The sequence below is a fragment of the Bubalus bubalis genome, chromosome 16 (assembly GCF_019923935.1).
Source record: "Bubalus bubalis isolate 160015118507 breed Murrah chromosome 16, NDDB_SH_1, whole genome shotgun sequence".
Lineage (NCBI taxonomy): Eukaryota > Metazoa > Chordata > Mammalia > Artiodactyla > Bovidae > Bubalus > Bubalus bubalis.
In genome coordinates, this window is record NC_059172.1 from 41,005,939 (window position 1) to 41,025,114 (window position 19,176).

Genomic DNA, 19,176 nt, shown 5'->3' on the forward strand with positions numbered 1-19,176 from the left:
AATGTTTCAAAACTCCGAGGAGTCATCGAGTTTTGAATTCAAGAGTTAAACACAGAATGAAACAGTTTCTTACAACATCACTCAAATGAGAAAAGAAATCAGACCAGCAGAAGACTGCTGGCAATGGCCACATGACATAACATGCTTCAAGGATTTGGTAATCTCATCTTTTCCCCCTCATACTCCCAGCCAAATGGACACTTCCAAACTTGAGTCCTTTGTTCTGACCACAATACCCCAATTTACTATTGCTGCTATATTTCATACATGGATGTTCTGTTTATTTTTTTTCTTTTCAAACATATCATTTTGTATTGGAGTAGAGAAGGTGATGGCACCCCACTCCAGTACTCTTGCCTGGAAAATCCCATGGACGGAGGAGCCTGGTAGGCTGCAGTCCATGGGATGGTGAAGTCAGATATGACTGAGCGACTTCACTTTCACTTTTCACTTTCTTGCATTGAAGAAGGAAATGGCAACCCACTCCAGTGTTCTTGCCTGGAGAATCCCAGGGACGGGGGAGCCTGGTGGGCTGCCGTCTATGGGGTCGCACAGAGTCGGACACGACTGAAGCAACTTAGCAACTTAGCAGCAGAGCCGATTAACAATGTTGTGATAGTTTCAGGTGGACAGTGAAGGGACTCAGCCATCCATATACAATACACGGATGCTCTGATGTTTCTTCAACCATACTCAAAGCTGAACTCATGACTCATATCGCAAAGCCTTATCTTCATTCTTCTGTGCTTTATTTTGGTTGATGCTATAATATTCCTACCAGTTTGGGCTGTATTCTGGATTATCTGGGAGGACACAATGCATTTATGAAGGTCCTTAAAAGTAGAAGGGGAAGGCAGAAGAAGCTAAAGTCTCAACTCACTGTTGCTGGCTGTGAAAAGTAAAGAGTTCATGAGCCAAGGAATATGGGCAGCTTCTAAAATCTGGAAAAGGCGAGGAAAGATTTTACCCCAGAACCTCTAGAATGCAGGGAAAAGTCTGGCTAACACCTTGATTTTAGCCCAATGTAGGACTTCTAACATATAGAACTATAAGATAACCATGTGTGTTGTTTTAAGGCATTAAGGTCAGGATAATTCATTACAGCAGCCACAGAAAACTAATACACACTCCTAGAGCACACCTCTTCTTTCTGAGATGCAGTGCCTTACAGAGAAAATAATACTTGCAACTGACAACCATAGAGGGTTGTACAAATCAAAATAGGTACCAAAAATATTCTAATTGTTGCTGAAAATGCCTGCTTTAAAGTACTTTCTTTACATCCACCTCATTCATTCTTTTAACATGTACAGACACTGTCAAATGTGCCAGCATTAGGAATGCAAGTCTGAATAATGAAAATTCCCTATTCTCAAGAAGGTTATAAGGCATTAGGGAAGCCAGAAAAGTTAACAAAAGATTAGGAAGTAACACGATGCTTACAATATCCAGTAAACATAGGTGGCCTGGGAGCATATAGGAGGAACACCTAACCAAGTTGTGGGTCCAGGGAAAGGCTCTCAGAGGAAATGATGACTAAGTTGAGACCTCTAAGACAACTAAGAAATAAAATAAGTGTCTGTGGGGAGGGGGTTGGGGCAACAAAGGCAAACAAAGGAAAAAAGTATATGCAAAGTCCTAGAAGCAAAAATGCACAGGTACTTCAGAGGAAAACCACGTACTCAGTGTGGCTGGATCATAGACATGGAGAAAGAGTAATGGGGAAAGATAAAGCAACTGAGGTATGCAGAGCCCAGACTATGTAAGTCATGTAAAACATTCTACTTTTAATCAAAAGCAACAGGGACCTAATGAAGGGCTGAAAGATGTAATCCACTGGTTTGGAAAGCAGAAAGTGAAGGGAGGCAAATTAGAAGAAAAGAAACCACATGAGTTAGTTCTGACCTATGTCAAAAGTAAAGGCATTCTCAGGACTTCCCTGACAGTCCAAAGACTCCATAATCTCAATACAGAGGACCCAGGTTCAATACCTGGTCAGGGAACTAAGATCTTACATACCACACAACATGGACCAAAAAAAAAAAAAAAATTAAAAGACACCAATTTCTTTACGGAAAAAAAGTTAAGGCATTCTCCATTCGCTCACTCATTCTTCCATTTCAACTAATACTTTTCTAAAGCCTACCGCTGTCCTGTGCTAGGCACCAGGAATAAGAAGGATTCCTGCCCTGGGAGAGTTTAGAATGTTTTACAAGGAGACACTTATTAACCAGGAAGAAATGACAGGACAGGTAATTAATGAGATATGAGAAGTGAAGAAAAGATGAATCTAAGATGACATTTAATTTCTCTTTGGGGCAACTAAGTAGCTGGTGGAGCTGTTTGCTGAGATGGGGAACATTACAGGTAGAATAGGCTCATCTGTGGGTAGATGATGAGCTCTGTTTTGGATGTTCATTCACTCAAAGGACATTTACTGTCTGATGAGGAAAAGAGCAGCTATCTATGTGACATGTCCTATAGAACTCTGAGTACAAAGATCAGGAAAGGAAGAGAAGGATGTCAACAGGGAACGGGTAGGATTTACTCTTCTACCATGATAAGTACAAATGCTCACCTCAAAAGTGACTATATACTCTTTCAATGGCAAGTATTTACTTAGCACCTACTATGTGAACGCAGTGAACAGGCAAGAGACTAAGCCTGTCCTCGCAGAGTTTATATCCCAACGATGCCTGCCAGAAACATGCAGTCCCACATACATATACAACACGCCTGCCAAGTGTCTGCTGCCAGAGGCTGCACCTCATGTCTCCTCTCGGGGCACTCCCTGCTTCTAGGAAAATAATTACAGCTGAACATGCTGCTCCAGGAAGGAAATTTTGCTGATCACAAGGACAGAAATAAGGACACCTCAGTTCTGGTTCCGAGATCCTTTGCTTAGTCTTTGTGTCCCAGGACTAGAGAGTTTGCTTAATATCAGACATAACATGGCGCAATACCAACCTTCTAGGAGGCCTAATGATTTTAAAATGTGTGCAGACTTATATTGCTCACAGGTGAAAGCTGTCTGAAAAGTTTTCCCATATTTTGATTCTTTCATAAGCTCTAAATAAAGTATTAGAAGTGGCATATATTGGGAATTTTAAGTAAAATCTTACAGTTACGGAGTGATATTATATAAAAGGACTTGGAAGGCTGCAAATGAACATGTCTTCTTTGTCTTCAATCCTCTCCTTGACCCCCAGAAGCCTGGCAATGTGACAAAATCTTGATCTGATAGAAAAAATACTGGGTTATTTGGGCTCTTCTAATAACCCTAGAAGCACAGACTTAAAAGAACAAATGCTACAGAAACTAAGGTTAAAGGATTTAAATATAAAAAGGACAAGAATATAAAACATGTGGCTACCTAGCCCTTGCAATTTTGAAGGTGTAAGACCCATAGGGCCTACCCGTAAGGATAAAAGGTTTTAGATTAAGGCGTTTCAGAGAGAAAGTCACCTCCTGTGGACTGGAAAATGAGATGTGGGAAAGGGAGACACAAGCTATGCTCTCGTGAGTGAAAGGAGAGCTGATCCCTGGTTCCTGACAGGTACTGTGGAAATATCTATTTTACACAACCGCTGCCATGAGGCAGTGCAATCCAAGTGTCCTCAGAAAGTCCCCACTCCAGCATCTGACAAGGAGGAAATAATCTGAGCTAGGGCCTGTTGCCCCAGAAACAGTGATCATGGCACAACTTCATATGCAACGGTGATGGCATGGTGGTGGAGGAGACACACAACTCCTCTGCTTTTGCACATGAAATGTGGAGACGCAATGCTGGCTGGCACAAGGAGGACAGACAGTAGTTAGGAGTCACAGTACCGCACCCCTAGCCTGGACAATGGGACAGATGGGATGCATGGTAGCACTATTTGATCTGAGATAAGGGAGTCTGAACAGCAGTGAATAATAGTGAGAAAATATCTTCACGTAGTTTTTTATCCCAAGGCTGAGTGACTGGGTCTCCCAGGTGGGAGGCCCTGCCCACAGATACTCACTGATAGTTTTCTGACCTTTAGGTGTTGCCTAGAGCTTCAAACTGGAGAAGGCACTGGCGACCCACTCCAGTACTCTTGCCTGGAAAATCCCATGGACAGAGGAGCCTGGTAGGCTGCAGTCCATGGGGTCGGTCGCTGAGTTGGACACTACTGAGCAACTTCACTTTCACTTCTCACTTTCATGCACTGGAGAAGGAAATGGCAACCCACTCCAGTGTTCTTGCATGGAGAATCCCAGGGATGGGGAGCCTGGTGGGCTGCCGTCTATGGGGTCGTGCAGAGTCGGACACGACTGAAGCGACTCAGCAGCAGCAGCAGGGCTTCAAACAGACCAGGCCAGGGTATGATATTTTCTGAGGCACAAGGGTCTATAAAAGTCTGGTACTTGCCCACCCAGACTGAGTGGTATAGGGGAAGGGCAGAAAAGGCCAGAAACATATAGTTGCACAAACTAGTCACATTCATATGAAACATTGAAACAGATAATGTACGTATTTAGCTTACAGCTTGGTTCTTAGTAACTGCTAATAACACCAAATAGTATTACTCACTCACACAGATATACTCATGTATAGATATGTACACCTACCTCAACTGCTTTGGAGAAGGCCAGATGGTCACTGTGCTTTCTGGACCAAAAGAAGGTCAAGGGTGCTGGGCCCAGCTAGGCAGGGATCACTCTTAAAAAGGTCACTTCAGCAGCAATGTAGACATTGCAGGGAAAAGCCAAACCAAGGGACGATAATTTGAGGATGTTTACTTTTTTCATATCCAGCCAAAGATGGGCAAGGCAGGAGCCAGAAAGCAGGGAAAAGAGTACGGGGCACTAACAGCACCATGGATGGCAAACAGAAGGGGCCAAAGTAGAGCAGTTTTCTGAGGCGAAGACTCTGCACTGAGCCCGAGTCTACAGGAGGGACCTCTCAAGACATCCTCCTGCATGGGACCTCCTGCATGCCACTCACCCCAGTTCCCACCCCATCCTTGTCAGAAGGCCTAGCATGAACCGAATCCCTCTGTCCTCAATTTCGCATTCCGGCTTCTCCTCTCTCGCCTTTCTATACCCACGTTTTCTTAGTGGGTATAGAACTTCCACTGGCCCCCAAAGCCACCATTTCAGGTCCTCAGCCAGCCTTGTAGCAAGAGGAGTGTGTCTGCACCATGGGGCATCCTAAAGGGCTAGTTTGGCTCCTGACACCTACTTCACACACTCAGTTCTGTTCTGGCACAGTCAACAAAAAGCAAATGCCTACTCTGAGCATACCTAGGCTCCTCCATTTTGTCTCACACAGAAAGCACACTATTTAATAGCTTTCTTGTTTTACTTAAGATAATGCCATTTTTAGACAGCTAGGAAATGACTTCCTTAAAACCCAGTCATTTTACCTTGTGGCATCCACTCACAAATTTACTCACTCTCACAATAACGTTGCACAACATAGAACATATACTCTTGAAAATGACACTTGAAAGTGTGAAAATGGAAATGTTAAATGAAAAATAATATGCAAATGACTAATATAACAATAATATAAAGTGAAATCAAGTGGGCCAGAAATCAGAAAAATAAAATTTTGAATTAACTCTCTAAATGGGCAACAGTCTGATCCCTGTTATGTGAAAACATACCTCTCACCATTAGGCCCCACTCTGTTGATTAATTTTTCCATGGCTTCCTCTGTTTCCTTCAGTTTTTCTTGCAGTTGAACAAGCTCAAAATTGGCTGAAAAATAAGCATCAATCTGAGAACCATCATATACAACCCCTTAAGCTCTTTTCTGAAACACAGCGGGCTGTGACATTCTACAATAATCCAGGCTGGTCCTGAGACTCAGAGAAGAGCCTGACAGTCTCTGCACCTAATCCAATCAAGACACAAAGGGTACTGAAGTCTAGGTACCAAGATCTAAAGGATACACGTTGAGAAACTGATGAATAAATCAGCCTCCCTTACACACAGAAATACAGCAGGACCAGCCAAAGAAACACCTACAAGTGAAAAACACAGCCCTACACAGTCAGCCAAGAAGAAATGAAGGTAAATATCATCTTTCTAATTCAAATAATACTTGAGGATGAAGTACCAAATCTGGTAAAGGTCTTCAGAAAAGGTACTGAAGCCTTGAAATGAGCACTGTTTCATCTGTACCTAAGATCTGAAAACATATGGAAGATAACAGTTTAATTCTTCAAAAGAAAAAGACTTGAACTAGGGTTGACATGTTCCTGCCCCAGGTTTTCCACTTCAGTCATCTGTGCTTGAACTGTGTAACCTTGCCCTCTTCTCAAAAAAGGTCAGAAAGGAGCACATCTACTGAAACTAATGCTAAGGTCCTAAAAGGAGAACAAAAAAGTAAATCACTCAATCAGTACATGAAATAAACTTTAAAGCAATAGGAAAATAAAATGTTGTTCATTATGTAGATAATCTAGACATTCTGTTTCATATCTGAGTGTCATCCTACACAGATATATTTAGAGGGTCACTATAAAATGTAACATTTCAAGTGCTTTTTAGTACTTTTATAACATATTTTTCTGCATCCAATCTGTGCCATGTAAATGCTTGGGTTATTTTTATTTTGTGTATGATTCAAAATTGAAGTGTAAAAAGTTGATACAACTGCTACTACATCATAAGACAGCTGCTCTTAGGAATTCATTTTATTTACTTCTTTCTGTTTTAAATGTATTATGTGACATTATGAATTTGTTACTCTTTAGCTCACATATCTTTTTAAAAAATTTTATGATGTGTTTACCATCACTTTTGTTTTTTTTTTTTTTTTTTTTTTTTTTTGGATTAATCTTTTTTTTTTTTTTTTTTTCTTTAATTTTATTTTATTTTTAAACTTTACATAACTGTATTAGATTTGCCAAATATTACCATCACTTTTGGTTAGACACTATCTCAATTAAGAATACAGCAAGGATTGCAGTCACTTAAATCTGAATATTTAAGATTTCAGGATGCAGAAGCCACTGGGATATCTATTTTCATAGTGACTCCAGAGTAAATTCAAACAGCAACTATGGCTGAGGTCAGATGCTTCAGTAGCGCAGCCTTTCTTCATTTTGATGATGTCTTTCTTTTAAAAAACCTCTGATGAGGCTTCATTATCCACAGGATAGTTTGGCCTCCAAGGCCTTCAACAATACAGCTTAACTGACCTACTCTTCATGCCTGCTTTCACACAGCTGCCCTGTTTCAGGCTGTGTCTTACTCAAGTTCCCTATCAGGCCTCCTCCACAGCTAGACACGATTTCCCAGAAGGCTTTCACCAACTCCCTTTTTTCTAGGCAATAAACTTTTCACCAGTTGTATCTTCCTAACATTCATCCTAGACTATAAATTCTGAGTGAAGAGTCATGCCATATACATTTCATTTTTCCAGAGAGCATAGAATATGCTAGTTGGTCCATAAATATTTGATGATCATGTTTCAAGAGTCAGTTTAATACTCTATCCCTAGATCTAATAACTGACTTTGGCAACTGACTTGATCTCACTGCCTCAGTTTTCCTGTATGTGAAATAAAGAGATTTGCTGCCAATATTCTGAAGTCTGGAAATGAGAAGAAACCCATTCTAAGTGTAAAATATTAATTTGTAATATATGTTAACAAAAAATGAACTGACAGTTCTGTACTTTTCATAACTGTCTGTCCCTTAAAAGCCCAATATCAACATGGAAACTTTTGAGAATTCCCAGTGTGTGTGTGTTAGCTGCTCAGTCGTATCCAACTCTTTGCAACCCCATGGACTACAGCCCATCTGTGGAATTCTCCAGGCAAGAATACTGGAGTGGGTTGCCATTTCCTCCTCTAGGGGATCTTCCTGACCCAGGGATTGAACCTGGGTCTCCCCCATTGCAGGCAGATTCTTTACCATCTGAGCTACCAGGGAAGCCAGCTAAGGTAAAAACAGCATCAGATTAAACTGGGACAACTTTTGAGAAATGCTTTTAAGGCATATCCACAGACTGTCACTCTGGCTGCTTTACAGCTGTCTGACTCAATGAAACTTATGAAATACTGAAAGGGCACTCACTAATTTTCCTGTGGGTGTTTCCAGGTGTGGCAGTAGAGCACTTCCGATCCTCTGCAGTACTTTTCCCCCTTGAGAGCTGAGAAGTGAAGGAGGTACAGCACATCAACAGCAGCTCAGAACCTCAAAGTCACGGAACCCCTCATATTAAATGAAAAAAAAACAAAAAGGTTGGGAGAAATCAAATCAAGCAGCAACGTTAGCGAAACACCTCAAAAAACAAAAGCCAACAGAAGGTTCCCAAGTAAAAAATTATTGAGGCACAAGAAAACAGTCTCTTCACAAGTCATGTGCTTTGCCCATGCTCACTGAAGACTCAACCTGGGCTGCCAGTAGAATTCCTAGGCAGGAGAAAAGTGACCTGGTACTCAAGTTAGGAGGGCAAAAAGAATCTGCTTCCTCTGCTTGCAGTGCTAAGGCCCGCAGCCTGCCTAGACATGGAACTTAATTAGGAGTCTACTTTCAAAAGGACCCAAATCATGTCTCCTCAGAACCAGGAAATATCAGGCTTAGTTTCAGGATGTGGCAGTTCTGTTTCAGGAGAACCGCTACTATTAGGATTTCCCTGGTGGCTCAGATGGTAAAGGGCCCGCCTGCGATGCAGGAGACCCGGGTTCAATCCCTGGGTCAGGAAGATCCCCTGGAGAAGGAAATGGCAACCCACTGCAGTATTCTGGCCTGGAGAATTCCATGGACAGAGGAGCCTGGCAGACTATAGTCCATGGAGTCATAGAGGCGGACACAACTGAGCGAATTACTCCAACTGACATTAAAAATAGCACTCCTGGTAAAAGGAGGAAAACGTGGTGTTGGCACAGTCACTATTTGGCCTCACAGTGACTACCTGGAAATCATAATGCCAACCCTAATGACAAAGTTCTTCTTAGAACGTCTTTATGCCTTTACAGCTTGCAAAGATGCCCAGTCAAGAAAAAAACCAGGTAGGGCAGCAAGAGAGTAGGCTTTGAACTTTATTGCTCAATGGATTAGGAATTAGAAGAATCCAGGTTCAAGCCCTGCTTCTACATTTTTAATTGTGAATTCTGGGGCAAATTATTTGGGTTCTGAGTGAAGATTTTCTCATCTATGAAACTGAGATAACAGCTATCTTAAGTATCCTCTAAAGAAGACGCAAAATTTAAAGGACGGTAGATTTGAAAAAGGGCTCTGAAATACAAAGGGTTTTAATGCTGACAATGATTCTCATTATGATGATAATAGATTTTCACTGATGTAATACAATCAGGATGATTCCACTTACCTTAAACAGAATGTACAGTATATATAAAAAAATTCCAAAACCATAGATGGGAATAATTTGCCCCATCAGGCCTCTTCCACCACTTCCTCCTCCAGCGCCTCCACCTGATCCCTTGGCCTTTGCAAAGGCTTCTGCGAGGTGAGACCTCTGGAAACGAGCCCCAGGGGTCTGGCCATCTGAGGGTGCCTGCTGCTGATGCATCATAGGTGGAAATCGACCCAACTTCCCTGAGAAAATAGATTAATCAGTCTTTATTTCTTCTACTATTTTAAATACAGCTATTTTGAAACACGTCACATACTGAGATACAAATAATAGAAGCCAACTCAAACAAGCTTAAGAAAAAACTGGAACTTGACTATAAGGATTTACAGGTATCACTAGAGTATCACACAGATAATAAACACTATTTGGCAATCTCTAGCTGTTCACTAAACCCATTTTCTCTTCCTTTTTTGGTCCACAGGTAGATGACATTTTTCAGCTTCCCATACAGTTAAATATGGCCATGTGAATGAGACCCAGCCAAAGCAAAGTGAATGACAGGTGCCAGTTCAAGGCCTGGTCTATACAACTTCTCATGTATTGAATTCTGTGTTCATTTCCTTTCTTCAGGCTGGATTCTGACACCTAGGGAGGCATTTGGGAGTCAAGTGTTGAAAATGGCAGAGCCTCTATCAACCCAAGTTCCTGAATAACTGTGTGGCACAGAGCCTTCCACTGTCGCCATCCCACCAACTTAGCACCATCTGGACCTGTTCATGTGAGTAAGAAATAAACTTCTATTGTGTTAGGGCCATGATACACTGTGGAGTCTATCTGTTAGAGCAGTTACCCACCCCAACTAATACATGTAAGAAAATGCAATATATGTAATTTTGGTCTCAGAAGAGAATACAACTGGAAATAGGAAAGCCATCAGGATTCAAGACAGCTCCTCTCACACTGTACCTCAATCATTCCCCCTCTCTTTAGGGCCAGAAGGCTTTTTTCCCTGTTACTTTGTTTTTTTCTCTGTTACTTTGTTACTAGCTTCTCCTTGAACATGAAGATGTTCACCCCCAAACCCTTCAATCTGCATGTCCTTCAAGGGGTCAGCAGAGATTGGTCATAACTCCAAATTCCCTGCAGGAAGATTGTGAGGGCTCAGCTTGGGTAGGTATGTGGCACTTTCCAATCAGCAGCAGCTGAGCAGACAGGATTCTTGTAGTACAAACAGGGTCACAGGGGCTCATCTCTGTGGGTGGAAGAACAGGTCTTAGAGAAAGGAGCGCACATCAATTTTCTCACAGTTTTCCTCCATCAGGGCAGCCAAACATTAACACCAACTGTCAAGCCTCCTCCAAGTCATAGGTGAGAAAGAAAGGAAGGACAGCTCTTCAAAAGCCACATAAACAGGCTTCTGTGGATAAACCACTGACAGAAAAGACTAAGGAGCAGAAAGACTTCCTGATTCAGGCTCTGAGAATACAGACTATATGGTAAAAAAAAAAAACTGGTGGATTTGATTTCAGTAAAATTGTGGATTTCTGTTCAATAAAGAATACCATGAACAGGGTTAAGACAGACGACAGAGAAGGAAAAGCTTTTGCAGTATCTAAACTTGACAAGGGATTAAACCTCTGGAATAGTCAAGGAATTCCTACAATTTAATATGAACATCAGAGGAAGCCCAATAGAAAAATGCCCAAAAGATATGAGTAGGGAACTCACAGAAAGAGAAGCTCAAAGGGTTAACAAGTATATTAAGAGATGATCAAAGTAAAACCAACGAGAAAAATACTAATTTAAACAATGAGATAGCACTATACCTATCAGAAGGGCAAAAATCAGAACGGTGGGTAATAGCAGGTACTGGCAAGATGTGGGAGACAAGCACGCTTGTGCACTATGAGTAAGAGCGTACACAGATGCAGGCATTCTCTTAGTGACACGGCCGTACTTAGTGATGTTAAGGGTATATCCTATGATCCAGTGATCCCACACTGATGGATAAGTTCCAGAGAAATTCTCAGATAAGGCTGTCTATATCTGAATTCAAGCAATAGGCTTTATAGACCTGTGTGAGAATGTTCCCTGTGATGATGTAGTAGGGAGCCTGAAGGAACTTTGATCTCCATAACTGTTAGAACGTAAAATCAAAATGGAGTAGATACAAACATGGAATTTCATGTAGCTTTCAGAAAACACACTTTAGATGTACCTACAGAAGCATGAACATATTTTTAAAAGCACAGCACTGAGTTAAACAATAAATAAGCAAATACCATGTGTAAGCTAAAGACACACCATAATTATACTACATTATCTTTCAAACAAATATGTAGGCATAAGAACATAAAACAGACACATTAGAGTGGGTGCATATGAACAGGAGAAAGGAACAGGCATGTAGACTGAAGGTAAAGGATTAAAAAGAAAATAATGAAGAAAGCAAGCCTGCACTGACGACATTAATCAGGTGTGATGAACTGAGGACTATCTTTAGGTCAGCCTGCTGCTCCTGAGGTGAGAGAGAGTGGGTGGGCAGGCACAGAGTGGACAGCTAGCCACTGGCCAGGAGCTGCCCTCTGCTTTGTATCTTCTCTCGGACAAGCTCCACCCCAATAATCCTCTTTTCCCTCCTGTTAATGACTTTGGATGACATGGAAATTTTGAGAAGAAATGCTTCTTTTTAAGAGGAGGTCAGCAACAAAAGCACAGCTTCAGACAATAGAAGAAAGACAGCAGGTCACTACCCCTTATTCTGGGTGCTGTGCTCATGTGCACAGTCCCTCAGTCGTGTCCGACTCTTGAGATCCTATGGACTGCAGCCCGCCAGGCCCCCCTCTCCATGGGATTCTCCAGGCAAGAATCCTGGAGTGGGTTGCCATTTCCTCCTCTAGTTGATCCTCCCAACCCAGGGACCGAACCCAGGTCTCCTGCATTGGCAGGTAGATTCTTTACCACTGAGCTGCCTGGGAAGTTTATTCTAGGTGCTGGTGACTGTTTTGCTATTAAATTGTCAAGGATCTTAATAGTTTAAATGGTGACTACTAGCTTTAAGGCTATCATGCACTTTGAACAAATACTTAACCAGCATCCAAAAAGCTAACCATCTTCTTGAGTGAATCTGATATATCCGGTGGTTAGTGTAGATTTACTGTCTGTAGTAATATGTTGTTGAGTTCCATCTTACTGTACTGAGAACACCATTTTCAAAACTTGGCATAAAACAAAATATAAAAAATTAAAACCAAGTAATGGCACAAAAGGCTTTATTTTGCATTTCTAAAATTGAAAAATGATGATGCAAAACATCACGCATTTCCCTCCCCCCAAAACTTATATAGCTCCATCAACCAAGAAGATGTACTGGACAGCTATTATTACTCTGTACTGTAGGTAGGAAAGGAGAGCCATAAATGAAACAGAAACAATGGTTCCCACATGAAGCAAGGCTTTTAAAAAGTAGTATACCCAAAACAAACAGCAAAAAATGAACAGAGTATCATGGATCTTATTACCAGACGAACTAAATGTCTAAGTATTGAAAGAATGCCAAAAAAAGGAAAGGAGTCAGATGGGATCAATCATTGGAGGGAATGAGATTCAGAAGACAAGAGAAGCAAAAGCACACTAGGAGAAGAGGAATGTGTGCAATGAGAAAAGGGTGCGAACAAAGAAAGAAAGAATAAACAAGGCCAACTACCAAGTCCTTCTAGGGAAGCAACAAGAAGCAAGGAAAGGAAAGCAGGTAGATTAAATGCTAACTTGTGTCATATAAATTCAATACTGTGGGTCTAGGATCAGGGAAGCGATTTAACAAGAAGGGTGTTTGAGGGGGATTATTCTAGCAGTTGAGTAAAGATCAAACACAGAAACTAGGGTCTAGAAAATCAGCAAGGTGGCAGCTATACCTATATAAAGGAAAGGATGGATCCAAGGGCTTTTACCTTGTAATGATCTGCAGTATTTAAGAATGAATGAGGGGGGCAGTTTAGAAAACTTGAAGGTTGGTTTAAGATACCAAGAGAGAACAATGAGGAAAACTGAGAGGGCTTATGGTTAGGGGAAGACTGAACACCTATTTGCACATGTTAAATTCTAGGTGTTGGTGGCACATCCAGAGGGAATTTTTATTTGATTGTAGTTAGGCTTGAGAAGAAACCCTGTGCTATCTAAATGACACAGCTAATAAATAAAATTAAGTTGAGTGAACAGTCCCCATGCCAAAAAACAGTGGAGGGATATATGAAAGTTATGTGCAAAAGGAGCAAAAAAAAAGAAAATTAAAAAAAAAAACCCTTAGCTGGTCAAAGGCATCCAGAAGCAAACCAGTATCAGAAAAGTCAGAGGAGGACATACTTGAAAGCAACTGAGAAATCTAGAACAAACTGATAAAAGACTAATAATAGTTATCCCTGCTTTTAGACACAACGTATTCTTGGGAAAAGGATGGCCAACATATGAAATCTTGACTGTCCATCTGTTTGGATAATAATGGCAGTAACAGAAATCACTATGATACAAAGGATCATAGAAACTTCAGACTCAGAAGGAGCCTTAAAAGCCATCCAATCTTTCAAAAAGTGCTATGGGGACAAGACATCCATAGAAAAGAATGAGTTGGATCCCCTGCCTCACACCACATTAAATTTCTAAAAATTAACTCAAAATAGAGACTTAAATATAAGAGCAAAGACCATAAAAGTCTTAGGAAAAAACCATAAACATAAATCTTTGTGACCTTAGATTAGGGAACACTTGCTTAGATATGCCTCCAAAAGCACAAGCAACCAACAGAAAATTAAATGAACTTCATCAAATTTTAATGCTTTTGTGCTGCAAAGGACACCATTTTAAAAAAGTGAAGACAATCCACTAAATGCAAGAAAACATCATATCTCATAAAGGTCAAGTATCCAAGTATATAAGAAAAAGAAATGTAAAGTAAATAAATCTACAATCAGATACAACTTTATACCCACTAGGATGTTATAATCAAAAAGACAAGATAATAAAAAGGGTTGGGGAGGATGTGGAGAAAGGAACTATCATATTCAGCTGGATGGGAATGTAAAATAATGCAGCTGCTTTGAAAAATAGTCTGGCAGTTCCTCAAAAAGGTAAACAATTCCTTGTGACCCAGCAATTCTACCCAGCCTCTGCAGGCTGCTGCTGCCAGAATGCCGCCAAAATGTGCTTACACAAAAAATTATGTACAAATGTTTAAAGCCAGCATTATTCGTAACAGTAAAATGTGCATCAACTGATTAATAAACAGATGCGCTATATCCATACAATGGAATAGTACTCAGCCATACAAAAGGAAAGAAGTACAGACACATGCTACAGTATGGATGAACTTTGAAATCATAATGCTAAGTGAAGGGGAAAAAGTCAGTCATGCAAGACCACATATGATTCCATTAATATGAAATGTCCAGATTAGGCAAATCCACAGAGACAGAGTGGATTCATGGTTGCTTGGTAGAGAGAGGGAGGGAGGGTGGAGAGGGAGCAAAACAAAGTGACTGCTAACAGGTATGGGTTTTATTTTTCCTTGAGGGGCGATGATTAAAATGTTCTAAAATTGATTCTGATGATGGTTGTACAACTTTGTGAGTATTATTAAAAACCACTGATTGTGCAACACAGTATGTGAATTATATCTCAGTAAAGCTGACATTTTTTAAAAGAGCTATCTAACCACCTGCGTTCAATAGCCTCAACTTCCCTTAAGCGGTGGTCATGATTCTGTCAAATACCAAACAGAAAACTCAGTATGTCCCCCAGGAAGCCCATGCCACCTCTGTACAGCCGTGACTGTTAGATTTATCTTGTTTATATTGGGTTAAAGGGTGAGTAATGGGAGGAATGATGCTAAAGCTGAAACTCCAGTACTTTGGCCGCCTCATGCGAAGAGCTGACTCATTGGAAAAGACTCTGATGCTGGGAGGGATTGGGGGCAGGAGGAGAAAGGGACGACAGAGGATGAGATGGCTGGATGGCATCACTGACTCAATGGACGTGAGTCTGAGTGAACTCTGGGAGTTGGTGATGGACAGGGAGGCCTGGCGTGCTGCGATTCATGGGGTCGTAAAGAGTCGGACACGACTGAGCGACTGAACTGAACTGAATGGGAGGAAGAAAGGAAGTGTAATACAGAGGTTTAAAAAGCAACACTGAAGGATGTGGCCAGAAGTAGAGAAACATAATAAAACTGATTTTAAAGGAGATTATTGGTGTTTATGGGCTTCCCAGGGGGCATTAGTGGTAAAGAACCTGCATGCCAATGCAGGAGACTTAAGAGATGTGGGTTCGATCCCTGGGTCAGGAAGACCCCTGGAGGAGGACATTGCAGCTTATTCCAGGATTCTTGTCTGGAGAATCCCCATGGACAGAGGAGCCTGGAGGGCTACAGTCCATAGTGCTGCACAGAATCGGACATGACTGAAGCAACTTAGCACGCACAAACTGGAGATTACAATTAGAGTCAAAGAAGCACTAAAAGGATTTCCCTGGTGGTCCAGTGTTTAAGAATCTCTGCTTCCACTATGAGGGGCACAGGTTTGATCCCTGGCTGGGGAACTAAGATCCCTAGGAAAAAACACTGAAAAAGTAGAGAATACTATTTTCAAAGGCAGGAGGGGGAATGGACAGCAATGGAAGAGAGAGGCTACACGGTAAAAACATATTTTATGTCCTGGGATAAATCTGTGCATTTTATATTCAATGTAACATTTTACATATTTACTACTGAACACTTAACAATATGCCAGACACTGTGCCAGACACAGGTTAAAATAAATAAAAAGAACTTCTGCATTTAAAGAGATTATAGACAAGAAGTATAGTTACAGCAACATGGTAACATACCGTAAGTATCTAGTCCAATGGCTTTTACTCAATTCTCACTCATAAGATTCCTCTGCTACACAAAAAAATGATCACCGCAGTCGTTCAATAAATACTGGATTAATCTGAACAAATCTCTCAAACTTTCCTGCCTTGACATCTGTGGCATATCACTCGCCTGATCTTGGCCCACTGACTTGTCCGTCAACCTATTTCTTTCCATCTCTTTCACCTGTTCTTTTTTTTTTTTTTTTTTTAGCAAATGAAGCAACTGACAAACAACTAATCTCAAAAATATACAAGCAACTCCTACAGCTCAACTCCAGAAAAATAAATGACCCAATCAAAAAATGGGCCAAAGAACTAAATAGACATTTCTCCAAAGAAGACATACAGATGGCTAACAAACACATGAAAAGATGCTCAACATCACTCATTACCAGAGAAATGCAAATCAAAACCACTATGAGGTACCATTTCACACCAGTCAGAATGGCTGCGATCCAAAAGTCCTTATTCTTTTTCCTTTGGTAAATTCATTCATTCTCAAAGCAGACATTATAATTTCCAAAATGTACAGTAGTTCTAACCTTTCCTCCAAGCTCTTATCTCTTATCTCTGAATCCCATTAGTATATATCCTTTGGTGTGTCTATCAACTCAAAGCTATGAAATGAAACTCGTTTTCACCTTTCAAAACCTGCTCTCCTCCTGTATTTTCTTTTCTTTGTAGAGTCAATTAGGCTTTGGATCTATAACCCCTGCCACCTGTAAACAAAGGTATACTTGAGATGGCAGGCTAAGTTCAGAATGCTGAATCTGGAATAGATTTTTCCATAAAGTTAACTGTTCTCAATAGGGAGTAACCTGACCTCTTAAATCTTGGTACCACCATATTTCTTAGAACTGAACAGCCCAGGATGCCTAAAAAGTCAATGGCAAGCAAACACTTGGAGATGTCTGGTTGAAATGATTTTTTTAAGAAAAAAATTTAAAGAAAAGACTGCAAGTATACAAAAAAAAACTACAGATGATAATACATGAGCACTTGTATTACTACCTGCCACCAGAGGTTAACTGGAGCCCCTTGTGTCTCTTCCTCCCATCCTCACTGAGAGAGCCACATCTCTGAATTTAGTTCTTATTATCAGAATGTATGCTTTTAGGCTTCACTATGCAAGTATACATCCATGAACAATGCACAATATTGTCTGAGTATTTTAAAACTTTATATAATGAATGGATACTGGTAGTATAACACTGTGAATATACTTAATGCCTCTGAACAGTATACCTAATGGTTAAAATGATAAATGTCATGTATATTTTTACAATTAAAAAAACCTTTATATTACAGTATCACACTGCACTGATGTTTCTGCAACTCTTTTTGCTTTTTCTGGGTGAGGATTAATATTTTGACCTAGAAATGTAACCAGATCAATACACGTAGCTCTAGTTCATTCACTCAAACTGCTTTATAGCATCTCCTTATATATCTATATCACAATTTTCCACTATTATAAATGTTACAAAATATTAAAATTACTTTACAGCTACATTATAGAAGGATTTGTGGGTTTTAAAAATATAGCTGGTTTATAATGTCATGTTAGCTTCAGATATACAGCACAGTGAACCAGTTTCATATGTGTGTGTGTATATATATATAAACACATATACACACACTTTCATATTTTTCCCTTATAGGTTATTACAAAATATTGAGTATAGTTCCCTGTGCTATACAGTAGGTCCTTGTTGGTTATTTTATATATAGTAGTGTGCATATCAGAGAAGGCAATGGAAACCCACTCAGTACCCTTGCCTGAAAAATCCCATGGATGGATGCCTGGTGGGCTGCCATCTATCGGGTTGCACAGTCGGACACAACTGAGCGACTTCACTTTCACTTTTCACTTTCATGCATTGGAGAAGGAAATGGCAACCCACTCCAGTGTTCTTGCCTGGAGAATCCCAGGGACGGGGGAGCCTGGTGGGCTGCCGTCTATGGGGTCACACAGAGTCGGACACGACTGAAGCAACTTAGCAGCAGCAGCAGCAGCGTGCATATATTAATCTCATGTATATGGCAATATATATACAATGAAATATTACTTGGCCATAAAAAGGAATGAAATAATGCCATTTATAGCAACATGGATAAACCTAGAGATTATCACACTAAGTGAAAAAAGCTAGACAAAGACAAATATCGTATGATATCAGTTATATATGGAATCTTTAAAAAAGATACAAATGAATTTATCTACAAAACAGAAACTCAGACATAGGAAAATTTATGGTTACCAAAGGGGAAAGGGAGGAGAAGAGGGATAAATTAGGAAGCTGGGATTTGTGATTAAAAAAAAAAAAAAAGCTTTAAAGCAAACAGCTAGAGAGATCAGAACATTAAAGATGTTAGAACATTAAAATTGCAGACCTTCCAAAATAGAAAACAGCTGTGTTTCCTATCTCTATATGTACTTAAGTATTCTATAAAGTGGACTTGACTAAATCCCAATTGTTTATTGAAAGCTTTCCCCATATTTAGGTTTATTTAATTATTAAAATTTCACTTAGCAAATCATTTAAGCTTGACTAAAAACTTAATGGATTTTACAGAGTGAAGCTCTACTTTCCCTTGTTAATAACCAGCCCCACTGCTAAAAACAAAAACAGAAACTCGAGCACTGTTAACAAAAGAGCTTTCTGAAAGCAACATTAAACCATCTGCAGCATTTCATTCTCAGGGCAAATAAATCAATAAAGAACTGGATGTGTTTATATTTCTGATTACCACAATACAAGAAAGGTCTTAATGGCCAGTCCTTTAAGATATGAAAGCCTCTCCCTAAATACTGAGGACACTCTCGAGGCCATATTTAATTCAGCATTACTTAAGGTGGCGGCTCCAACAATAGCTGACTGTTTCTCACCAGTCTCCTCGGAGGGCCCATCTTGTCACATTCCCCTCCTACCTAACTCTACTTTGCTGGCCACTGCCTTAATGTTTTCTGCC

At 40.4% G+C, this 19,176-nt stretch overlaps 1 protein-coding gene across 5 annotated transcripts in view; it reads right to left on the bottom strand.

Annotated features, from left to right (window-relative positions):
• RIC3 (RIC3 acetylcholine receptor chaperone) overlaps positions 1-19,176 on the bottom strand; it is a 62,535-nt gene that overhangs the window by 20,875 nt on the left and 22,484 nt on the right. For 4 of the 5 annotated variants that reach the window (XM_044929476.2, XM_006051614.4, XM_006051612.4 and 1 more), the window contains exons 2-4: positions 9,316-9,542; positions 8,058-8,133; positions 5,637-5,730 (exon numbers count right to left, since the gene is read on the bottom strand). In XM_044929476.2, the coding sequence (XP_044785411.2) occupies positions 5,637-5,730; positions 8,058-8,133; positions 9,316-9,542 (397 nt within the window). Of the gene's footprint in view, positions 1-5,636; positions 5,731-8,057; positions 8,196-9,315; positions 9,543-19,176 lie in introns of those variants that run through there. The other variant, XM_025266603.3, reaches the window with a different exon arrangement.